At 43.0% G+C, this 25,255-nt stretch overlaps 1 protein-coding gene across 1 annotated transcript in view; it reads left to right on the top strand.

The window, feature by feature from the left end:
- LOC145396382 (glutamate receptor 1-like) overlaps positions 1-5,351 on the top strand; it is a 363,216-nt gene extending 357,865 nt beyond the window's left edge. Inside the window, exon 17 of the mRNA XM_080269805.1 lies at positions 5,277-5,351. Within this exon, the coding sequence (XP_080125931.1) occupies positions 5,277-5,351 (75 nt within the window). The remainder of the gene's footprint in view (positions 1-5,276) is intronic.
- Positions 5,352-25,255: the final 19,904 nt, after the last annotated feature.

Raw genomic sequence — 25,255 nt, 5'->3', positions numbered from 1 at the left:
ATATTATCGTTGGTAGCGGAACACTCCTTTGACATCAAACTACGATTTTTGTACTTTACTCCGGCTACCAACAGGAGAGAGAGAGAGAGAGAGAGAGAGAGAGAGAGAGAGAGAGAGATGAAATGAAATGAAATGAAATGAAAAGGTAGCACCAGGTCACAAAGACCATATGGCACTGAGTCGCATCACAGAGTGAAAATATGGTAAAGGAGGAAAATAAGGGAAAAACGGAAGATAAAATTAAATATACAAAATCCCTAAATGAGTTAAAAAGGACATTAAACGGGTAATAGAAAAATTCCGAGACTCACTTAAAACATCGCTTAAATCTGGAGGTCGGCAAAGTGAGGGTAACGGGAATAGTTGATGGCGAACTCCTGTATGTCGAGGGCAGGCAATGAGAATGTCGTGTACTGACAGGGGAACATTGCAAGCAGGGCAGAAAGGCGGCGAATCGCCAGACATCAAATACCCATGAGTAAGATGAGTATGGCCAATCCGTAAGCGAGCGAGGGCAGTCTCCCAACGGCGGTTACGATGACAAGAATTGGACCACAGAGAAACAGATTTAACAGTCCGGAGTTTATTACCAGTTAACATGGACCAGCAAGACTGCCACTGCTGTCAAAAGAATGCTCGGTGGACAGGAAAAAAAATCAGAAACTGGAACAGATTGAAAGGGCACACAAGGGGACTGGAGGGCTTCGCAAGCCAAGGCATCCACAGTTTCGTTACCACGAATGCCGACATGACCTGGCACCCAGCAGAAAGACAATGATTTTTTCTTGACATACAGACGAAACAGCCACTCTTGACTCTATAAGATGAGAGGATGGAAGCGCGAAGTTGACTGCAACAGAAGGAGTGCACTAGGGGAGTCAGAGAATAGAACGAAGGACGATGAAGGATGGCTGTAACATTTACGGGCCGCAAGTAATAAAGCATGAAGTTCAGTCGTCATAACTGAAGCCACTAAAGGAAGGCTATACTGACATGAATGATCAGGGAACTGAACTGCAAACTCAGTACCGTGAGCCATTTTTGATCCATCTGTATTGACATGGACTGCAGAAGCATGTTCGACAAGATGTGAGTGAAAGGATGATCTAAGAACTATGGAAGATGTAGACGACTTTGAGGAAGGCAATATGGAAGAACAAACAGAGGGACGTGGCAGCAGCCAAGGTGGAAACCGCCCAGGGCGAAATAAGAGAACATTGTTTATGGAAACTGGGAAGGACGAGAGGAAGGACTGAACACGAAGTATGAAAGGGGGTCGACGACGGGGATGGGTTAAATAATAATCTGCAACAAAGGAATGTATTCTGAGCACCAACAAAGACAAACTGATGTTGTCTCAAGAAATAGCGAAGAGAAAGTAATGCACGACGTATATAAAGCGAAGGATAACCTGACTCTGCATAAAGACTCTCTACTGGAAAGGAGCAGAAAGCACCAAGCACTAAATGAAGACCAAAATGGTGTACCAAATCAAGTTTTAGCAACGTACAAGCGGGAGCAGAAGAGTAAACTTGGCACCCATAGTCTAATTTTGATAAAATAAGGGCTCGATGAAGGTTAAGTAGGCATGTACGGTCAGCACCCCAAGACACATGGGATAAAATTTGCAGGAGACATAGACATTGTAAAGTCGACGCCTTCAAAGACGAAATATGAGCGTCCCATGTCAACTTAGAATCAAGGATCAGGCCCGAGGATCTAGTAGATGCCCGATACTGGAGAGGATGATGATAAAGACAGAGGTGGGTGAAGTGAATGACGACTTCGAGTAAAGGTCAAAGCACACGAATTAGAAGTGGAGAACTGAAAACCATGAGCAGCAGCCCAAGAAGAAGCATTCGTAATACAGACTGAAGAAGAATCTGTAACACTATGGAATTAGAGCTTGCAGCATAGACAGCAAAGTTGTCAACATATAAAGAAGAATGTACACCTACTGGGAGAGACGCAACAATATCATTAATTGCAAGAAGGAAAAGTGTTGTGCTAAGAACCCCGCCCTGAGGAACTCCTTTGTATTGTGGGCAGGAATCAGACAAACTATTGCAGACGCAAACAGAAAAGGACCTATTTGTCAAATATTTTTGAATAAAAACTCCTGTATTGCCAACAATACCAAATAATTGAACTGTACGGAGAATATGATACTTCCACGCTGTATCATATGCCTTTTCAAGATCCAAAAATACAGCAAGGACTGATTCACCTTTGGAAAACGCAGCCCTAACATACGTTTCTAACTTAATCAATGGGTCCAAAATACTTCGCATCTTTTGGTAGCCAAACTGAGTCGGAGATAAAAGATGGTTAGATTCTAACAACCACATTAGCCTAGCATTAACCATACGTTCCAGGACTTTGCAAAGACAGCTCGTCAGAGCTATTGGACAATAATCTTGAGGAAGATGGCCATCCTAAATGGCTTGAGGAAAGGAATAATAAGCGCGATGTACCAACTTGGGGGAAATTCGCCTGTGGTCCAAACACAATTATAAAGTGCTAATAAAAAACCGAAGCCCCGCCGATGAGAGGTGTTTAAGCATACTGTAATGAACATCATCTAAACCTTCATATGTATCTCTGCAAGAACGAATGGCATCACGTAATTCCGCCGACGTAAAAGGAGCATTATAATGTTCTTCATCAGAGAGGAGGAAGTGGAGCGGATGATGCTCTGCTATCGAACGAAGTTTATGAGTCACTCGTCAGATGAGAGCCTTTACTAACCTCACTAAAATGTTCGCCTAGTGCACTGGCATCTAAGTAGGGATCTGCTATGGAAGTACCATGCAGATGGAGGACCGGAGCAGGAAATGGTAGCCATTTACCTGCTATCTGAGGGATACGGGCCCAAACCACCGAGATGGGCATGTTAGAATTAACTCGAGAAACATATAGCTTCCATTTGGATTTCTTGGCCACTTTAACTGTTCAACGATAGGCAGTGCTGGCACGTCGGAAAAGTATAAGATGATAAACTTTATCAGCAGTATGACATTTGCGGTGATAGCTCTTCCAAGTAGCCCGTTTGATGCGGAGGGCTCTTGAGCATTCCGGCGTCCACCAAGGAACACACTTAAACGAAAAGGAACGAGTGGTCTTAGGAATTGCCTGATGAGCAGCATTTAGGACCACATCGAGGAATTTAGTGAGCATATCTTGTACACAAGAAGAAGGAACAGAAAGAGGAGTTGTATAGGAAGTAAAAGCTGTCCAATTCACTCGAGCAAAACACCAACGTGGAGGGCGTGAAGTAGGAGAATATGACGTGAGTTGAAGATGTACTGGAAAATGATCACTAAACAGACAATCTTGAAGGACAGACCAATTGAAGTCAAGAGAACGAGATGGAGAACACAAAGAAAGGTCAATGCAGGAAAAGGTATGCATACGTGCATCAAAGTGGGTGGGAACACCAGTATTGATGACAAGAAGCTCATGATGGTAAATAAAAGATCCCATCAGTCGACCACGAGGATTGATAACAGAATCACCCCACTGGGGATTTCGACTATTAAAATCGCCAAGTAAAAGGTATGGAGAAGGGAGACTGGAGAGCAGGATGGCTAATGCTGAAAAATCAAGTGCCACTGAGGGGGAGAAATAGAGGGAAACAATTGTTAACCAACGTCCAAGAAATGTGCGGGCTATAACGCAGGGGAGCTTAGTAGAAATTTGTAATGGTTCAAATGGAACTGTATGGTGGATCAAAATGCAAACATTAGAAATGGAATGAGGTGAGCTAAAAAAGGTATAATTGGGGACAGGAGGTGGGGACTCCTGAAGGCGAGTCTCCTGTAAGCAAAGCACCATAGGTTGGTGAGCAGAAAGTAAATAACCTAAGTCGTTACACTGTGAGGTAAAACTGCGTAAATTCCACTGTAAAACAGATATCGTAACATAAAACAGAGGATCAGAACAATGACAAAACTGATGGTGCTAAAAAGCTATGCTTGTTGAAGAAGAGGTTACCTTTGAGTAAGGATAGTGGGTACTGAAGAACCACTGGAGAACTGAGTGGTGGTAGGGCATGACTTGGGCAAGGAAGAACGGCAGTGAGGGAAGGGGGTTTCTTCCCCTGGAGGCAAAGGAAGGTCTAAAAGGGATTTGACGATAGGCTTACTTGAAGTTGAGGCGGGGGAAGAAAAGAAAGGATGAAGTAACGGAGAGATTACTGATGAAGTAGAGGATGTAGACGCTGCAGCCTCAGGGGGAAGAGGAATGGAAGGAAGAGTGAGAGGAGAAGAGTGAACATCGGCAGAAACGGTAATTGTAGAAGTGGAAATGGGGACGGTTGCAGCAGTGGTTGGAACAAACATTGGTGAAGAGGTATCCTGAAGAAACCGTGTAACTTTTTGCATAGTTTCGGGAGAACTGTCATCCGAAGATGCATGACGAAGTGGAGGGAAGTCAGACCTGGAGTAGAGAGGAGGCATGCAGTGCTTTTGGGGAACAGGATGCGACCCACGATGGGCTTTACGTTTCTTGACCGACTGAAGGGGAGTGGCAGGGTGGGAGAGGCGTGGCCAAGAAAGGGAAGGATGCGACACGGATGCGGAAGTAGATGATGACGTAGGTGAGGTAGAGGAAAGAGAGGTGGAAGTAGAGGAACCGAGAACTGAAAAGGAATTTGATAACGGAATAGGGGTGGATGAAGAAGGGCAAGAGGTGGTTGAGAGAGAAACAGACAAAGGTTGGGCCGCAAAAAGAGAACAAGAAGGCTGTAAAAAAAACGAGGGAGAGGACGAAGAAGTGACAAAGACATCTGAGGTTGCAACAGAAGAATAGAGACGATAGGCTGTGGCAGTGGCATCTGTATAGCCTTGACGTTGTGCTTCCCAGCGAGCTTCAGCCCGGCGGTGTCCAGTGGACCTCACATTCAAATTTATACGAAGGGCAACGATGATCAATGGCGTTATGCTCACCTCTACAATTAGGACAGCAGTGATGATCCGAGGGGCATTCATCATCCTTATGATTTGAAGATGAACAAAGGCGGCACATAGGAGTGGATCTGCAAAATTTCAGGGGGTGTCCAAACTTCCAGCAAGCACGGCATTGACGAGGGACTTGGGGAGATTCTTTAACGTTTAGCATGAGACCACCAAGCCTAACAGTGGTAGGTAAGGTACGGCTGTCAAAATGGATTTTTGCAATATTTATAGAATAGTGGCAGTGATGTGTAGAAGGAAGCGAGTAACACTGTACCGTAACAACTTTATGACCCCGGAGTTCTAAAATCTCCTGGATAATAGGAGAACACTCTGGCCACTGACCGTCACCAAGATCGATATAAGTGGGAACTAAGACTGTCCCTACACAAGAATTGAGGGGAACATTTTTTGTTACAATAATCGGTGTACCGGCAGGACTAAGTAAACTGGTCATCGCAGTGGCCTGTTCTTCGGACTGAACTATTACAATACAAGAGCCATCTGGACGAGACGTAAACTGGACATCTTTGCCCACCTGCTTCAATAGGCAACACTGAAAAAGCAGGTCATCGCCTGCTAGAGGGGCAGTTGAGGGAATGTCAAAAAACTTGGTCCAGGTCTGGGGGCCGAACAAAGCTTGGAATTTGTCATGTTCTGTTTGCTAAGGAAATGGGAGTAGAGATGGACGAGGACGAGAGATACACGTGGAAAAGGTAGATGAGGTACGAGGAAGATAAGGTTCCAGAGTAATGACAGAGGAGGAGCTAGTAGAGGAGGACTGGGCAGAAATTGGAGGAGAAGAAGATGAGGGTGAGGGGGAGGAGGAAAGATGCGGAAAAGTGGAGGCAGTCGGTGGGATGTCCGAAAGAGAAGCCGAGGTCGTTACCTGGGTCAGGTCGGCGGCAGAACTGGGGGAGGGGGAAGTAATATCCAAATCCATAATGGTATATGAAACAGGAAAGGCTCATCATGACGGTTGAAAAAGGAAGGACATTAAGGGCGAAACCCCGAGTCTAGAGGCCCGGCCAACGACCCCAAGGGAGTCCAATTCCAGTGTGTGCCCCTTACCCTACCCTGGAAGGGATAGTGACACTGCACCAGAGGACAAAGATTCCCTGCACATCAAAGGGTCACCGGCCAATGACTGAGAGTCCTGCCAATGAGCCATGGCACCCCCGGAACCAACAGCCACAGCCCAGCGACGGTTCCGCCTCCACAGAGGGGTCCCTCTGCAGAGGTCTGCACACTGCGGTGGTGCCGAACCACCATGACCCCCACCACTGGCCAAGACAATAGCCCAAGGGCACACCCAGTCCTTCCTGTTGCAACTTATGCGTGGTCAATGATGAGAATATTGATGAATGTGGAAAAGTCCAAGCCATTTAAAGCCAAATGATAGCATAGAGAGAGACAGGAGAAAACGAAAGAAGAAGTGATAGAAAAAGAATAGTGCCTTGTAAAATTAGTTGAGGCAACGACTGGGCCCAAGGAGGGGGGAGAGAGGAGAGCAGAATGGACTTGAAGGCCATCTTGCAACCAGGCCTCCACGTCTGTGGAGGTAATGAAGGTACCCTGCTAGAGCTCCCCGCACATCAAGCCCCAGTCGATGCCCCCGAAGCCTCCCACGACAGCAACAAGCAAAGGAACGGAAGAGAGAGAGGAGAGAGAGAGAGAGAGAGAGAGAGAGAGAGGGGGGGGGGATGGATGAAACACACCCACACACACACACACCCACACACACACACAAACTAATCCCATTAGCCATACATTCTCTTTTTCTGCCTGTCTCTCCGATAAACATGGATTCACCAGATATTATAAACAGTAAAGCCGAACCATCTCTACATAAATAAAATTAAAATAAATAAACATATGGTACACTAAACATCAGAAGTCTTGTCGCCTCTCCTGCTTTTCTCTCCATGGGGTTCGATAATCAGTCCAGTGAATCAGCGGCAACCAACATCGATGATTTGGTATGGCACTGGTATAAAGTCATCAGAGTCGGGTGCTATGGATTCACCACACTGATTTTCAAGGCTCATGATGGGCAGAAGTGACAGGACTTTTGATGGAGACCGTACATAAAGCCTGTATGGTTGATGTATGTTTCTCGCTGCTCTTCAGATATGGTTTTTATACGTATGTGGTAGGTGGGGGCGCTCACCATCCACTCACTCGATCCAGTGCTGCTTTGGGTGTCTGCCCTTTCCTCTCTTCCATCCTTCCTCATCTCTCTTTCTTTCCTTCATTCTTTCCATTTTCTTCTGCCTATTGGTGACTTTACACTCCCTCTTCTGTCTTTCTTTCCTCTTCCTTCTGCCTATGGGTAGTTCTACACTGAGTGACATGCCAAATGGTTTCCTGTACCCTACACCAGGAAACCATTTACAACGCTGGGTGGTAACCATATAACCAAATTACAGCGCCTGCTTGTTTAATAGGTAATTAAGGTGGTCCAGTCGGACTGAGCTTGTGTAGGTTTATATCCAATGGATTGTTGGGGTTTATTGCTCACGTAATGCCCCTCAAGGATGAGTGAGGCTGGTCACTCTCATCTTAAATGTCAGGACCAACTTGCCTAGCCCCGGGTTCCTACGCTCCTCATGGGGCGACATAGGATTGGATGATGGATGGATGGATATAATTATCATGAAGCCTATCTATAAATATTTACGTCAGACCAACTAGAAAAACACAGGCCATAAACCCAATATAGTCAATATAATACTGCAGTTGTACCTAACCTTGCATAGAAATCAATCCTCTGTTGCATGTATTCCCCAGGGTGAACCTGAGACCATGACTTTGTATGTGTTTGTCTGTCTCTCTCTCTTTTAGGATTCTTTAGACCAGCAATTATCAAGTAAGTCTTTCTACTAACATAAAACCCAGACAACCGAGAAATAACCGTAATATATGTACGGTCTGTGTATCAGCATTAATAATTCTCACCTGTTCAGGCCAGAATTCCGTGGCCCTTTAATACCTGTAATCATGGAGCAAGTCTTTCCTTTAATATTTAAACCAGACCTCGTAGGAAAAAAAAAATGGTTATTATCTGTATGATGTATGTATCTATGTAACTGCAGCTCACCTTGGGCAGATATCGACCCCTTGTTGCATGAACGCCCCCAGGGTGAACCACAGACTGTTGCAGATGCTGAAGTCGTTGCTGACACCTGACTTGCCGTACATCTCTATCACCTGCGAGAGAAAGGGGAGGGGAGGATATGGCTACATATGTTACTATTATTATTATTATTATTATTATTATTATTTTATTATTATTATTATTACCAGTTACACCGCGTGTGTGTGTGTGTGTGTGTGTGTGTGTGTGTGTAAACTTGACAGCCCGTCGACTGAGGCTCAGCATTCCTTTTACACATCAGTTACTTCCCTCACCAAAGTAATCATCACCTCACCCGTACATTCCCCTAACTACTCACCTTCCACTCGCTGGGGCTGAATCTGCTGACGAGGAACAGGACGATGGAAACCCCGACGCAGGCGAAGACGATGCAGGTCCAAATCTCGTGGGAGAGTGGCGACATGAAGCTGAACACTCCGGGTTTCTCCTTGGCGGGTTTCTTGATCATGATGGAGATGCCTTGGGTCATGAAGGGCTTGGTGAAGTCGATTACCTGTTCCCTCGATGATGTGATGGTTAGTGGCGCGATCGCTATGTCCGCCTCCTGTTGCCCAGAGAAAATGTATGAGTTTGGAAGTATGTTGGAGCCTTTTTAACGAAGCAAAATGGAAAAAAAGAAAAACATTAATCATCATCATCATAACAGTAATGTATCGTGATGCTGACAATTCTCTGTGATGCCGATAATTAACTGATAAACAAACCGTTTTGCGTTATGCTCCACTATACCCCCCACACACATACCAACCCCCTTTACAGCAGTACAGACATACGCAGACCCCCCCCCCTTCTACACATACAAAACACACACACACACACACACACACACACACAATTCATTCACTTTCACACAACCCCTCTCCTCCCCAGGACACTGATATCTCCCGTTTATTTGCTATACACTACTTATTTTATTACGTCCACGGAACCGCTTATATTACGACACAATAAGCGCCCGCCATTAACGAATATACTCGTACAGTAAAGGAAGAACTTATCTTTCTCAATGCTCAGCACTTCAGCCAGTCATGTCCCTCTTTATACAGGTTGGGGTTTCATTCATAAATTACGTGTGCTTCTTATGGCTGTTACCGAAAATCTCCACACGCTAAATTTTGACATACGTTCCACTTGGTAAACTGTAACATACGTATAGTAGTGAGGATTTAGATCCAGCCTAGATTAGCTCCATCAATTCGAGGAAGTCAGACATCCTCCTTATCCTCATAGTGTTGTTTCTAGTTTACAAGCCATGTTGCTGTGAAATTAAGTTAATCTTCGCCTCTTAGTATTATTATTTATCCTCCTCCTGCTTTCCTTTTATTATTATTGTTTAAGATTGCTGTGGTGGGGCATGCAGAAGAGGTGTGTGGTGTGAGACGTGTGGGTGGTGGTGTAAGAAAAGGAAGTGAATGGTGGTGCGAGGAAGTACGTATGGCTGTGGCTGAGAAGAGACGTGCATATGAAGTGTGGCTGCAAAGGAAGGATGAGGTGTCATATGAGAGGTATAAGGAAAAGAGGAATAGGGCGAGAAGGGCTGTGCGTGATGCTAAAGTGGCAGCAGATGGGAGGTGGGGTAGGCGGCTGATTGAGAATTTTCAACAGAATAAGAAAATGTTCTGGAAGGAGGTTAAAAGGGTGCGAAAGGGAGAGTCTGGGAAGGAAGAGCGAGTAAAAGCAGAGGATGGAAGGATGTTAACTGAGATGGATGCAGTAAGGAAGAGATGGGCAGAGTATTTTGAAAGATTGTTAAATGTAGAGGAGGAAAGGGTGGCTGAGACTGTGGCGGATGGAAGGGTGCAAGGAATAAATGTGTTGGGAGAGTTGAATGATTCTTTGATCACGAAGGAGGAAGTGGAGAAGGCAGTAAAGGAGATGAAAACAGGGAAAGCTGCAGGTATGGATGGGTGTGCTGTGGAATACCTGAAGGGTGGTGGAGTGACTATTGTTGACTGGTTAGTAAGACTGTTGAATGTGTGCTCTGTGAAAGGATGGTGCCAATTGACTGGGCAATTGCTTGCGTGGTCCCGTTGTATAAAGGCAAGGGTGATAAGTATGAATGTACTAGCTTTAGGGGTATAAGTCTGTTGAGTGTTGTAGGTAGGTGTATGGTAGAGTGTTAATTATGAGAGTTAGAGAGGGTACAGAGGGAGTGACTGGTGATGAGCAGTGTGGCTTTAGGAGAGGGAAGGGATGCGTGGATCAGGTGTTCGCTGTGAGACGAGTGTGTGAAAAGTGTTTAGCGAAAGGCAAGGATGTGTTTTGGGCATTCATGGATTTAGAGAAAGCGTATGATAGAATTGATAGGGAAGCTTTGTGGACTGTTTTAAGATTGTATGGACTTCATGGTAGGTTACTAAAAGGGGTGAAAAGTTTTTATGTAAATAGTAGAGCGTGTGTAAGAGTGGGAAATGCTGTGAGTGATTGGTATCCCGTGAGAGTGGGGCTGCAACAGGGATGTGTGATGTCGCATTGTTTGTTTAATATTTACATGGATGGTGTTGTAAGGGAGGTGAATGCATGAGTTTTAGGTGGAGGTCTGAGTCTGGTGAATGATGATGGTGGAGAGTGGAATCTGAAGCAGCTGCTGTTTGCAGATGATACTGCACTGGTGGCTGATTCAGAAGAGAGATTGAGACAGTTGGTAGAGGAGTTTGGAAGAGTGTGTGATAGGAGGAATTTGAAAGTAAATGAGAATAAGAGTAAAGTGATGAAGTGTACGAGGTTGGTATATGGTAGGAGGATGAATATAGTTCTGAATGGTGAGTTGCTTGAGGAGGAAGAGTGTCTTAAATATTTAGGGTCACATGTTGCTGTGGATGGAAGAATAGATGCAGAAGTGAAGTTTAGAATGAATAAAGTAGGAAAGATGCTGGGAGGAATGAAAAAAGTGTTTAGATGTCGTTCGCTTAGAATGGATGTAAAGAGAAGGCTGTATGAGGGTGTTGTGGAACTGACTGCGTTATATGGGGCTGAAACATGGAATATGGGTGTAGCAGAGAGGAAAAGTTTGAATGTAATGGAGATGAGGTGTCTGAGGAGTATGCTTGGAGTGACGCGTATGGATCGAGTGCAAAATGATGAAGTGCGAAGGAGAACTGGAGTTGTTCAGGAGATGGCTGGTAGAGTTGAGCAGAGGGTGTTGCGATGGTTTTGGCATATGAAGAGAATGGATAATGAGCGACTGGTGAAAAAGATAACTAGATCTGATGTGAGAGGTGTAAGGCTGAGAGGGAGACCACGAATGGGATGGATGGACAGTGTGAAGAAAGCACTGGATGTGAGAGGGATGTCTGTTGAGCAAGGAAGAGTGGCTGTGCGTGACAGAAATAAATGGAGAGAAATTGTCAATGAATAAATGATGACGCAACCCTGAGGGGATATTCTCCACATTTGGTCTGATCAGCTAGTCAGGTCAGTTGCGGGTAAGGGGATGGGTCTATTATGATGTGGCAGGGGTAAACCAGCTCTGCTGTCGGGCCCTGCTGCGGATATCACTGATTGCACTGCGCAGTTGACCCTTGTGCGGTGTGGTGCGGTGAGGATCTGTCCCTTCTCCCCTATGGGGCTAAGATGCGAATGAATGTGTTTGAATGGATGAGTAAATGGGGAGTGTCGTCCTGTCTCAGTTACCTCCCTTTCCTTGGGGGAAGCATACTAGGTATATAGATAAGTAGATTATTATTATTATTATTATTATTATTATTATTATTATTACTGTTATTATTTTAATTACTGATCTTCCTTTTCCTTTCCTTCCTCTGTCCCCTCGTTATCTTTCCTCTGTCCCCTCTTGTTATCGTCATTACCCTTCACTTCTTTTCCTCCTTCCTCTCCGTTTTTTTTTTTTTTCTGTTCGTATTCACCTTTCCTCTGCTCGTTTCCCCCTCCCTTTTGCTCCTGTTCCACTCTTACATTCTTCTTCGTCCAACGCCTTCACTTCCTCACCTCCTCCTCTTTCTCTACATCTCTCTGTTCCTTCTCCACCTACTCTCCTCTCCTCTTCCTCCTCCTTTTATTCCTTCTTTTGTCATGTTACAATACCTCTTCCCACTTTCCCATCTTCCTCCTCTCGTCCCCTTTCTTCTCCGTCTCCTACTTCCATTTGAGGGTTATTTCACAGCAGTATCTGACACTGACCGGTGCATATTTTCTTCCTTTAGTGCATTAGGAGTCCACAGATGAAAGATATGTCTTGCCGTAAATTAAGCTCATTCACACAAGTTTCGACTTGAAAGAGTTCACTTAATCATACCGTGGAGAAAAGAGGAAAAAAATTCACGGTAAAACAGCGCACAGAATATAACCTTAAATCAATATAAGGTACCGCTACGGACACCAGTCTGTTGACTCGCCCATGACAACACGTAGACACCGAGTAATGACTCTCGAAACCTAGTAACGGGATCCCAAGACCTTAACAAATTCCTCTGAATACAATGTTCTAGGTGAAGTACTGTATTCTCTATGATGTGGAACGATATTCCTGGCTGCAGCTATGCATTGTAATACTAAAGTTAACAGACTAAATGATATTTAAACAGATAAACTTCAGTGGCTTTCTGTTATCTTGTTTTTGTTTTTTCTTGGATAGAACCATTTGTGGGCTCCTGGCCTTTGGCTCCTTCTTCCTTGCATTAAAAAAATCGTAAATTATAAACGTGACAGTTGAGGTAATCAAGATAAATGACTAATAAAAACCAATGATTCCACTTTAGCTGTATATCACCTGAGTGGGTAGTAACGTAACTGCCTCCATCCCCAAAGGAACTAACAGCCAGAATCGAGCTCTTACCACTGAACGCACATTATTACATTACAACAGAACAGCGTTTCTTAACCTTTTCCGACCTCAACACCCCCTCTGTAATAAGGTCTCAGTCCAGCACCCCTCTACATCTGGTTACTGGGACTGCAGTTGCTACACTACTGCAGGGTTAAAGTGAAGTGAAGTACTGCCTAACAGTTTACTTTATGGTCTCAAAAAAAAAAAAAAAATCAAGGAAGCCAATACTAAGCAAATTCAGTAAGAAAAAATATAATGCAGCATTTACCAGCACTCCCTAAAATTGATTTCAGCACCCCAGGTTAAGAAACGCTGCAATAGAATATATAACCCCCGGTACTTTAACACATGCCCCCACGCATCTATCCAGTTATTGAAATATAAATTATATAATGTGGCAACTGGGGCTACACAATAGGAAAATTACAATTAACTACCAAGTTAGTATAACGAACACCCTAACAGTTCACGACAGTATAAATAATATTGTCTAGTACACAGAACGTAAATAACTTATCATTAATACAGTGATAAAGACATTTTAAGTCATCAGATTTGGGGGCCTCTCATCAAACCTTGTGAGATGGACCCAGGATAACATCTATCTATTTATCTATTCAAACATCAGTATTCATTTATATCCACTCATCCAATGTCACTTCTATCTGACCTTGCATCGTGTGTGTGTGTGTGTGTGTGTGTGTGTGTGTGTGTGTGTGTGTGTGTGTGTGTGTGTGTGTGTGTGTGTGTGTGTGTGTGTGTGTGTGTGTGTGTGTGTGTGTGTGTGTGTGTGTGTGTGTGTGTGTGTGTGTGTGTGTGTGTGTGTGTGTGTGTGTGTGTGTGTGTGAGAGAGAGAGAGAGAGAGAGAGACTAATTTGACTGACGTTTCGTCTTTCTTTTCAAAGCGGATTATTCGGATTGCATATTTTATTTCATTCATTCGTTCATCATCTAATCCTGTGTTGCCCCATGAGGAACAGAGAAGCCCGGGTCTAGGCATGTTGGTCCTGACATTTAAGGTGAGTGACCGGCCTCACTCATCCCTGAGTGGCATTACGTGAGCAATAAACCTCAAACATCCCTTGGATATAAACCTGCATAGGCTCAATCTGATTGGGGCGCCTTAATTACCCACTAACCACCAGGTGCTATCATTTGGTTATGTGGTTACCATACAGCATAGTAAATGACTTCCTGGTATACAGGAAACCATTTGGCTTGTTACTTAGTGTAGAGGCACCCGTAGAGCAGCACTACATCGAGTGAGTGGATGGTGAGCGCCCCCACCATATATAAAATAAAGGCTCTTTCTTTTTTTATCTCATTCACAAGCATGTCAGGAATCCAACATGGCAAGAATAATTTTGGTCTATCTATCTATCTATTGCCAGACGCCTCAATCCCGTTCGAGGTGGCCACAAACAAATCGCCTCCACGTCGCCCTGTCCCCCGCCATTTCACTGCCCTGCTCCCAACTCACACACCCCTCTCTCATATACCTCTCCACCCCATCCCTCCATCTCATCCTCGGCCTCCCCCTCCCTCTCCCCCCCCCTCCACCTCACTCACATACATTCTCTTCGTCCGTCTTTCACTCTCCATCCTATCCACATGGCCAAACCACCTCAGTGTATTCCTCCTAACGCTTCCTATCACATCCACATTCACACAACAATGCTCCTTTATATCCTCATTTGTCAGCCTATCTCTCCATGTGAACTCATTTCCACTGCTCTCACTCTTGACTTGTGTCCTTCCAACAACGTCCAAGCTTCACTTCCATACGTTAGAGCTGGTATCACAATACTGTCATGTAGTAACTTTTTCACTTCCATGCTCACTTCCCTGTTTCTTATCACTGCTTTCAAAGAACCAGCAACCTTTCTTCCCTGCTGTACCTTTCAAGCACTTCACCCTCCAAACCTCCATCCTTACTCATCACACTACCCAGTACTTAAACATACTCACATTTTCCAATTCCTCACCATCCAACTTCGCTGTACATTCACTGACTTCACCTCTCTCAAAGACCATCACTTTACTCTTCCTTACATTCACCTTTAGATTCCGTTTCATACACACTTTCCCAAACTCATCTACCAAGCCTTGCAGCTCCCCTTCGTCTTCACTCAACAACACAGAATCATCTGCAAACAACAGTACAGGGAGTTTCCAAACACTACCCTCTCTCACCAGGGCCACTCCAACATCCACTACCCTACCTTGTACCTCTTTTATTACCCCATCCATGTACAGACTGAACAACCATGAAGACATGACACATCCCTGTTTCAACCCAACCTTCAAAGAGAAAAATTCACTCAGTTCACCATCCACACGCACTGCAGCCTTAGCACCATCATACATACTCTTCACAGCATTCAGCATTATACTCCATATAATCTTAATACTTTCCACAATCCTTGTCTATCCACCCTGTCATATGCTTTCTCCAAATCCATGAAAGCCACATACAACTTCTTTCCCTTCTCTAGAAACTTTTCCACTAAAGATCCAAGAATGAATATCTGATCTACACAACCTCTTCCCTTCCTAAATCCTCCCTGTTCTTCTCCAATTAATTCCTCTTTTCTTTCTCTGACTCTGTCAGTAAGTATCCTACCATACACTTTTCCTATTATATTAAGAAGACAAATGCCCCTATGATTACCACACACTTCTTTTTTCCCTTTTCCTTTGTACAAGGGAATAATTATACCTGACTTCCAATCCTCCAGGACTCTACCTTCCTCCCAGGCCAATCTGCACATCGTCCACATCCATTCTACTATTATCTCTCCCCCATGCTTCAGCATTTCACCACACACTCCATCAATTCCTGGGGCTTTCCCCAATTTGACTTTCTTCATTTCTTCCACAACTTCTATCCTACTGATTTCTTCCTGACTTCTCACGTCCCTTCTTCTTCCAGCCATTCCCCAGCCACTTGTACTCGCATTACTTCCATCCTCTATGTTCAACAATTCCTTAAAGTGTTCTCTCCATCTGCTCACTTTTTCTCCCTTCTCCACTAGTAATCTACCATTTTTATCTTTCACTCCCCTGCTAACTTCACTTCCACCCTGTCTTACTCTCTTCACCTCTTTCCAGAACATTTTCTTACAGTCCCTCCACTTTACACTTAAATTCCTTCCAAATTCCTCATCCACTCTCTTCTTACTCTCTCTTATTAATCTTTTCACCTCTCTCTTTCTTTCTACATACAACTCTCTCTTCCGCCTCTCAACTTCTTCCTTGCCAGGTTATAATTATACACTATAACCTAGGTGAGGGGGATTTCTCTCTCTCTCTCTCTCTCTCTCTGTCTCCCAGACGGTTTTTATTTAAAGTTTAGGAGACCTCTTGTAATGTAAGGTTAAATGACGGCAATATAGTACCACTAGTTCTATAACTTTCTCCAAAGCTGAATAGGGCCTCAACTTAGTCTGAAGATGTAAGACGAACTTAAACTTACATCATGTGAGAGAATTATTTAAAAGAAAATAAAGAAGAGAAAACCAATGGAGGGTAACTGAAGTAAAATTAAGGCCACACTGACCTGTCTCACCAGCTCCCCCACCATGCCGTCCCAGCCACCGTACCGGCCATCGTTCTGGCCACCGTACTTGTTGTCCTTCACAAGTTGCAATGTGTCTGGAAAAAAAATCCCGTGAGTAAATAGGTTAACAGATACACAGGCTAGCATTAACAAGAGAATATGATTATGAGATATATAAATTACTGGGCACCACAGGTGTTCAAAGTTAATATCTAGGGGAAATTAAAAAAAAAAAAAAAAAAAAAAAACTGTGGGTAAGTACATTAACAAGAGGAAATCGATAAGGAAACAATATGTGATCTACAGAAAATACAATAACCTTCACACGTTGCAATGTGTCTTGCGGGACACAGACGAGTGAGTAACAGATCAATAGGAAAGAGGGCACCAAGTATACAATAACACAACTATGCGACAGAGACAAAACCCTACAAGCAAGGAAGAAGATGCCATTATTAAACAAGATCACTCAAAGAGCCCGTACCTCCACTGAGGCAGCACCATTGCCCTTACATGTGTTTCAGACTTTTTTTTTTAACTTTTTTTTTTCAAACAAATTTATTCACGTCCTTCTGATATTCCTGTCATTATACGAAACAAAATAGTCAGAGGTTACAATAAACTAAGAGGGCAATCACTATTGTGAAAGAAATTCCTAAAGCGCCATAAATATATCCTGCATCTCCAACACGAAAACGAAAGTAACTGCTACTAAAGACAAAGAAATTTGTCTCCTAAAATAACACTTTCACAATCTATAAACGCTTTCACTTATTCTGGACAATCACAGGACGATTCTATTCGGCTTAGAGAAATTTTGCCCGTCAAAGAATTGATACCTCACGATTAACCTTGTGTGGTAGGTGGTGCCAACCATCATCCACTCACTTGATGTAGTGCTCCCTACTTATCCATCACCTGCTTCATTCTTCTTGTGTTTGCCCTCTTCTCTTCCTATTACTCCCACCTTTTTCTCCCATCTTTCCTGTCGATTTTTCTTTTTCAGGTGTCTTTACATTGAATGACAGGCATCATGGTTTCCTGTAAGCCAGGAAACCTTGTACAACGCTAGGTGGTAGCCATATTATCAATTGTTATGTGTTCCCTACGTGTCAACAAGTTGACTGGCGTAGGGTTAGTGTTCCTCCCCTTAAAAAGACAAATGGCCAACCTTTACGGGATTATGGCGTCTAGGTGGTTATAGATAGATACATTGGCAATTAACCTTTACGCAGGTAGAAACTTCCTCAACTGAACAAAATAGTACGAAATTTTCATGAATATAATAACAAAATGCGTCCAAGTCATCGACAATATTAAAACACACGTTAACTCTTTACCTCTGACATCTCCATTTAAGTACTTAAAAACCGAGTATTTTTGTTGTATATTATTTTTTCTTTTGTTCCCCTCTCACTTTCCCCCCCCCAACTCCTTTCCCCCCCCCCTTGCCTACACACCCAGTGACCGCCTCAACACTCCGGGGGTATAATAACTGTTGAGGGCCAAACAGCTACGGGTACACGACACCTATCAGAGGGCAGCCAGGGTGGGTGTATAAGAGGGGCATTCTGAAAATTCCCTGTCAAGTGGAACCGGTTTTACGTTGAAACGGCCCCAGCAACTGAACCGCGTCACGTAGCCAACAAAAACTCAGCCCCCCCAACCCCGACATAGCCTACCATGCAAACATTCCCTACGACTGTAAAACTGCATAAATATCAATCTCCAACAAAACAATCCGAAAATACACAAGTACCTTAGAAGTTGTAAACCTACGAAACTGTTTAGTTTACCTCTAATATGGTAACCTCATTACATAAGGCAAAAAACCTTAAACTGATTACTTTCGTCAGATGGAAGCCAGAAAATACCATGTACTCTCAGAAATTTAAAAAAAAGAATCAGAAATAACATCTTCACCTCAAACACCAAAAAATGTATTATTATAAACAGATTTCATACCTGCTTACACAAATACCTCATGAAATAAACTGATCAAGATGCAAACCACTCAAATTTATCCCTTACCCCTAAAAATACATTGAAAAATCAAATATCTATCTATCTATTGCCAGACGCCTTTAATCCTGTAAGGGGTGGCCACAAAAAAATCGCCTCCATGTCGCCCCGTCCCCCGCCATTTCACTACTCTGCTCCCAGTGCACATCCCCCTCTCTCATTTACCTCTCCACTCCATCCCTCCATCTCAATCCTTGGCCTCCCCCTCCCTATCCACCCTCCACCTCACTCACATACACCCTCCTCGTCAGTCTCTCGCTCTCCATCCTCTCGATATGGCCAAAAATCAAATACAATTAATTCTGAGGAAAGAGGTCAAGAGGTCTTCAGGTTAGCCCTTGTAAGGATGATTCCCAGAAATTTACCTTAAGATACCCCAGAAATACTACGTTACCCTCTAACACCTCCTCATTTTCCAGCACAAGCCCCCAAACTCATATACTCACAGTTAATTCCGAGGAAGGATGCCAAGAGGTCAGCGAGGTCTTTAGCGTATCCCTCGTAACGATCATTGCCAGTGTAGTTACCGTCCTTCCTTAGCATCAAGAATGGCTTTTCCTGTGATGACAGAAAACGGGGCCGCTATATTATCCCAAGGAACATGGGATCACACTAATTTTTCAACTAATATATATAAAATTCCTCTTTCTGAGAGAGAGAGAGAGAGAGAGAGAGAGAGAGAGAGAGAGAGAGAGAGATGAAAAGGTAGCACCAAGTAACAAAGACCAAATGGCACTAAGTCGCATCACAGAGTGAAAATATTTAAAAGGAGGAAACTAAGGGAAAATGGAAGATAAAATTAAATGTCATACAAAATCCCTAAATGAGTTAAAAAGGACATTAAACGGGTAATTGAAAAAAACCGAGACTCACTTAAAATATCGCTTAAATCTGGAGGTCGGCAGAGAGAGAGAGAGAGAGAGAGAGAGAGAGAGAGAGAGATACACGCACCAATATGGATGTAACGATGTAAGATCTGTCAGCCATCACCCGGTCAGTCATGTGGCTCGTGTACTTGACCGCCACTGTTTCCAGCCCTTGGGTGTCGCTCCACGTCCCGATCTGAAAGAGAAAGAAAATATGAGAATAAATGAATGAATGAACTATATACCGCCAGGAAACAAAAGCCATGTGACATTAAGGTAGAAAATTATAACAGCAGAGAGGAAACTGGTAATTTTAAAGGTTAACTACGTGTATATACGACAAACGAAGAACATGAGTAATTAAGAACTGGATAGGATATTAATGTGACTGTGTAATGGTATAAGACGTGTAATAGATAAAGAGGGAGATTAAAACACACACACACACACACACACACACACACACACACACACACACACACACACACACAGCCATTTGTCCGGGTCGCTCCTCAGGTGGATGATAAGTGCTCTTGTTGCTTCCGCAGACGATTTTATTCAGCTTAATACAGACTCTTCGAACTTAATGGATTCTATCGTATAAACCCTTCACGAACCCCTTCCTTCCTCGAGGCCCGTCCTTGGCTGGAGAATATTGTCTTTCCGTCTCTCAACGTAAGTAATGTCTGTGTGGAAGAAGCACCTTGACCTCTGTGTAACTCTGCCGCCTCCTCCTCCAGTCCTTCTCTCCATCCATCCCTGTCTCTATCCTTCACCTTCTTATCCTAATCTTTAGTCCTCTCAAACAACTCTCTTCCACTCCTCTCAACCTTCACATGCGTTCGTCCAACAAGGATGCGTGAATTGCGGACAAGTGATTATCCAGGCGTAATAAGCAAAATAAATCACTAAGATACAGGTGCTTGAGAGCCACCTAAGCTGACGAGAATACCACCTTACGGGTTGCAATGTGGGTAACCGAGGAGGCTTCGTTGCATCTCCTCCTCAACGATTTATTTTGCATATTACGACTCAACATTTGCCTGTATGCTTTTTACATCGCTAACATATCGACATAGTTTGTATCAACAAAAAAAAGGAGAATATCGAGGCGTAGTGTGCAGCATAAGTCGCTAAAAAAGAAGTACCAGGAAGTGACCGTGACCACTTAAAATACAGCCTTAGACCTCCTGACTGACATGTTTCTAAGAGGTGAATAAAATCGCCTGTATTACGCTTGAAGAAACCAATTACTTTGTTACTTGGAGAAAATGTTATTCGTGACAGATTTTAACAGTTTTGATGAACTACTTTTCTCTCGTGTACAGCTGACCTACTTAGTCCCGTGACGATACTATTTATTTCAAGCTACATCTGTACAAATTTATACAACTTTGGACGGAGATGTAGGAGTCAAAGGGTTAACTAAGGCTGTCTAAATCCTCAAGTAAAAAGTCTCACCTATATTGAATAAAATAATTTAGTTAGAAAAGATAAAATAAAAAAGGTCACGGGAATGAAGGTGGCACGTATACTACCTGTCGCTGGGGGAAATATAATGCAAAGTAGTGAATGACAGGGAAAGGGATGACGCCGTGACTTTTATCTTGTCATATCACTGGGCTGAATTTCCTTGCACGTCTTCCTTAGCGATTTATTTTTGGACATGGCTGGTTAATGCCCTTTTGTACGTTATTTATGCAGAGTATGGTGGTATTAAATGTTTTATGTAACACGACATGGTCAGTAATGTGTAACAAACAAAAAAAGTTGCTTAGAAAAAGGTGTTAGGGAGCTTCCTTAGCCGACAAGAATACGGACTTAAGTGGCTTTGGCTAGTTCGTGACACCTCTCCTTAGCTACTTATTCTGCCCATTAAAAAAAAAAAAAAAAAAAAAAAAACTAATATCCTCCTGACTGTTACTGATGCCAACTATGTCGATATAAAAACGATGTATGTGGCGTACAAAGATAAATCGCTAAGGAAGAGGAGCTACGAAGCCTCCTGTGCTACCCAGAATACAGACCTACTAAGGATTTCAGGGGCAGTGTCCAACCGTTTTTTTTAAATAACGTCTCAACAAAGCGTCGGACAAGGATTTAACTTTGGCAGTGCATGTTTGAGACCCCGACCTAATTTGTAAAATTATGCTTTTGTACCAAATGTGTATGATTAAGGCATTTATAAGAGTAAATGTAGGGTAAACTTAGCTAAAATCGTCAGAGGCATGTAGCGAGGCTAGCTTCGGTCACGATACAAGCCCCGCCCACAATTCGGAACGTGACGTCGGTGTGACGTAGTAGTAATCACCGACGCAAGTGGCATTTCTGTCTTTATGTAAGCTGCTTCAGATTCAGTGCCTCAGGGTTACTCATATTTCTGAGCTGCGGCTGATTTTTAGTGACTGTACATCCCTCCAGACTGCCTATTAGTACATAGTATATGCATCGCCCTCTTACACATATTGTGACGTCAATATGACTTATTCACTTCTGAAGAGTAGTAATCACTGCCTGAGCCGGCACCGCTGGGCGAGGTGATGTGGCGGCCGCCGACAGGCGAGACGTTACCAAACCGAAACTTCAGCGATGGCGAGCATCTCTTATTGTCCTAGAGGTTGCAAGACTGCTTTTGTGATGCGGCTTTTCGCGGTATACAACCGCGAAAGGGTCCGCATGAGGAATTTAATATATTTCCTTTTGAATCATGCCAATCAATCACATTAAAAATGCTACTTTTCAGTTTTATTTCATTATAAAAAAATATATTCTTTTACAGATGATAGTGGGCGTTCACAATGAACAAGTTTAATAAACCACTGCTCTTTGTTACATGCACCGAGCATGTAGCAAGGGCCATATTGTCCACGTAAATGATAAGTAATTTCCTCCAAGTAAACCTTTTTTTCGCAAACATTCTCCTCATATAAGGACCATACTGAATCTGTAGTAGGGGTGAAATATTACTTCGGTGTGTGTGTGTGTGTGTGTGTGTGTGTGTGTGTGTGTGTGTGTGAGAGAGAGAGAGAGAGAGAGAGAGAGAGAACAGTATGTGGGGGGGGGGTTAGAAAGAAATGCCACTTGCGTCGGTGATTACTACTACGTCACACCGACGTCACGTTCCGAATTGTGGGCGGGGCTTGTATCGTGACCGAAGCTAGCCTCGCTGCATGCCTCTGACGATTTTAGCTAAGTTTACCCTACATTTACTCTTATAAATGCCTTAATCATACACATTTGGTACAAAAGCATAATTTTACAAATTAGGTCGGGGTCTCAAACATGCACTGCCAAAGTTAAATCCTTGTCCGACGCTTTGTTGAGACGTTATTTAAAAAAAAACAGTTGGACACTGCCCCTGAAATCCTTAGTAAGTCCATAATAGCATAAAGTGAAGAGGGTGGCCGGAGTTGGTGAATGGGAGAATTATACAGACGGTTGTGTTGGCGGAGAGAGACACAGACCCGTTGACAAGACCCGGGTTCATGTTGGTGCTGGGACAAGACATGATGCTGGGGGTCTGTATTCAGCTGGCATCTTAACTCTCAGGCTCCTGTGACTCACTGCTAGCTCAATAAAGACGTCTGGCATTTACTGAAATAATAATGGTTGTCCCGAGCATGCGAGAGTGAAGAGTGGGAGGACTCCATAACATACTGCTATTTCCACACATCTCTCTCACTAGCCTATATCTATCTATTTTTCTCTCTATCAATTGATCAGTCTACCTGTCTATCTATTTATCTATCTACCAATTTATCCATCTACCTGTCTATCTATCTATCTATCTATATATCTACCACTTTAATCATCTACCTGTCTATCAATCTATCTGACGAGGGTTAACTAATTTGGAGGACAGAGAGGACTCCATAACATTTTACTGAGTATTGTCAAAGACTCTCTCTCTCTCTCTCTCTCTCTCTCTCTCTCTCTCTCTCTCCTGTATATCCACATCTATTTAAAGAGTAAACTAATTTGCAGGGCAGACACGACTCCATAACATTTTACTATTTTCACAGATCTCTATCTCTCTATCTCTATCTAAACATACACACATTAGAGGTCTGTCCTATGTTGAATAGGTCGGCTGGTGGCAAGGAAAGCAAAAACACATCACCGTACAAAAAGATATAATCGGAATTTCTCATAAATCCTTTGCTATGAGAGGTCCATCTAAATACCGGTACAATAAGTCGCCTGGGGGAGCAAGAGTTAAATAAGGAAATACGGTATACGGTGTGAAAGGGGCTAAAAATGTCGCCAGGGATGGAAGGGAACGACTGATGCAATGACCACCTCGGCACGACATTATTCTGAGCACGACCACTGACGACACGCTACTAAATTCACGACGACAGCTGAGTGGGGAGGGGGGAGGTGGAGGCAGACAAGGGTGGGACGATGGAATGACTGTGATGGAGGAAGATGGACAGAAAGAGACGGAGGAGGAAGAGGAGGATAGAATGGCAGTGTAAACAGAAAACCCAAGAAAAAACAACATAACTCCGGTAAAACTTACAATTAACAGTGAACGAGTAATAATTTACAGCCTACATGAGCAAGAAAAATGGAAACCTTTGTGAGTCACACCCACCCCAAGTAGGCTATCCACCACGTCAGCACATCCCAGGGAGTGTTCTTTGTCTCTGCGCACAGTCAGGACACATCCCAAGCATCTCAGACACACACCAGACGTACAAGCACACCAGATAAGCTACCATTACCCACTCTATCCCCCATGAGAGAGAGAGAGAGAGAGAGAGAGAGAGAGAGAGTCATCCTTCAGGAAGGTAGTGTGACGCAGTGAGTAACAGTAAGGGACACACGTTGGATTTGGCAGTCCGTACTATTTAGGGTAGGAACTTATAAGAACATGAACATAAACTGTTGAAAAAAATGGCACTTTTATGGAAATAAGGAAAAACGTGAAATGCAGAATTAAATTATAAAAAGCAAAAAGGAAGAGTGAACGAAAAAAAAAATACAAAATGAAAAATTTTTCAACAAACAATTGGCGCACAAATAATAAAAAAATCATAAAACAAGGGAATAGGAAGTATGAAGACAGCAAAACAAATTACGAACAAAAAGAATTTAAAAACAGACACCACAAATAATGCGATGAATAAATAATTATGTAATAAAACTTAAAAAAACAAAAATTACATAACTGGTAAGAAACCTGAAAACAGTTAAAAAACTGAAGACAAAGACCCCATCAAATCACACACACACACACACACACACACACACACACACACACACACAGTCATCCTCAAAGAAAACACCGGTGAGTGAATCTAATAAAACCAAACACAAACTGAGACATACAAAGAAACCTGAACAATGAAAAACACCAAACATCAGAACGGAAAACTCAAGTCAGCCTACGAGTAAAGCCCGATGAATAATATGTGAGAACAGACGAAGCCACGATCAAACACAAAACTGTGAAAATTACATAAAACGGTATTTTGGAAAGAACCAAAAACTGTCAGCCTGAACGTAATGCTCAGTGAATGACTGTGATAAGTATAAAATTATTCATGAATTACAGCACGAAAAGGTACGAAGAAAATGGAAAAAAAAAAAAAAAACTAAGAATATTGAACCACTAAAAAAAAAAAAGAAAGAAAAAAAAAAACTACCAGCTGAGGAGGCAGTAAAAGTCATCAAAACCAAAGTCAGTCTAAATCCTGTGAACGACAATGAAAAAATGAATATAAATATTCTAAAAAATATAATAAAGAAGTAATATAACACTAGGCATCGGGGAAATACAAGCAAAAAAATATAAAGAAAAGTCAACCAAAAACGAAAAAAAAAATTAATATCAGCCTGAAGGTTAAGCCTTGTGAACGACAATAACAGAGTGAGTACCAGGGACGTGACGTGAAACTCTGGACCAAA

Source organism: Coenobita brevimanus, chromosome 1 (assembly GCF_032717465.1).
Source record: "Coenobita brevimanus isolate Jiangsu-jjx chromosome 1, ASM3271746v2, whole genome shotgun sequence".
Lineage (NCBI taxonomy): Eukaryota > Metazoa > Arthropoda > Malacostraca > Decapoda > Coenobitidae > Coenobita > Coenobita brevimanus.
Note: the sequence above shows the minus strand (reverse complement) of the source record. Positions and strands in the feature narration are given on the sequence as shown.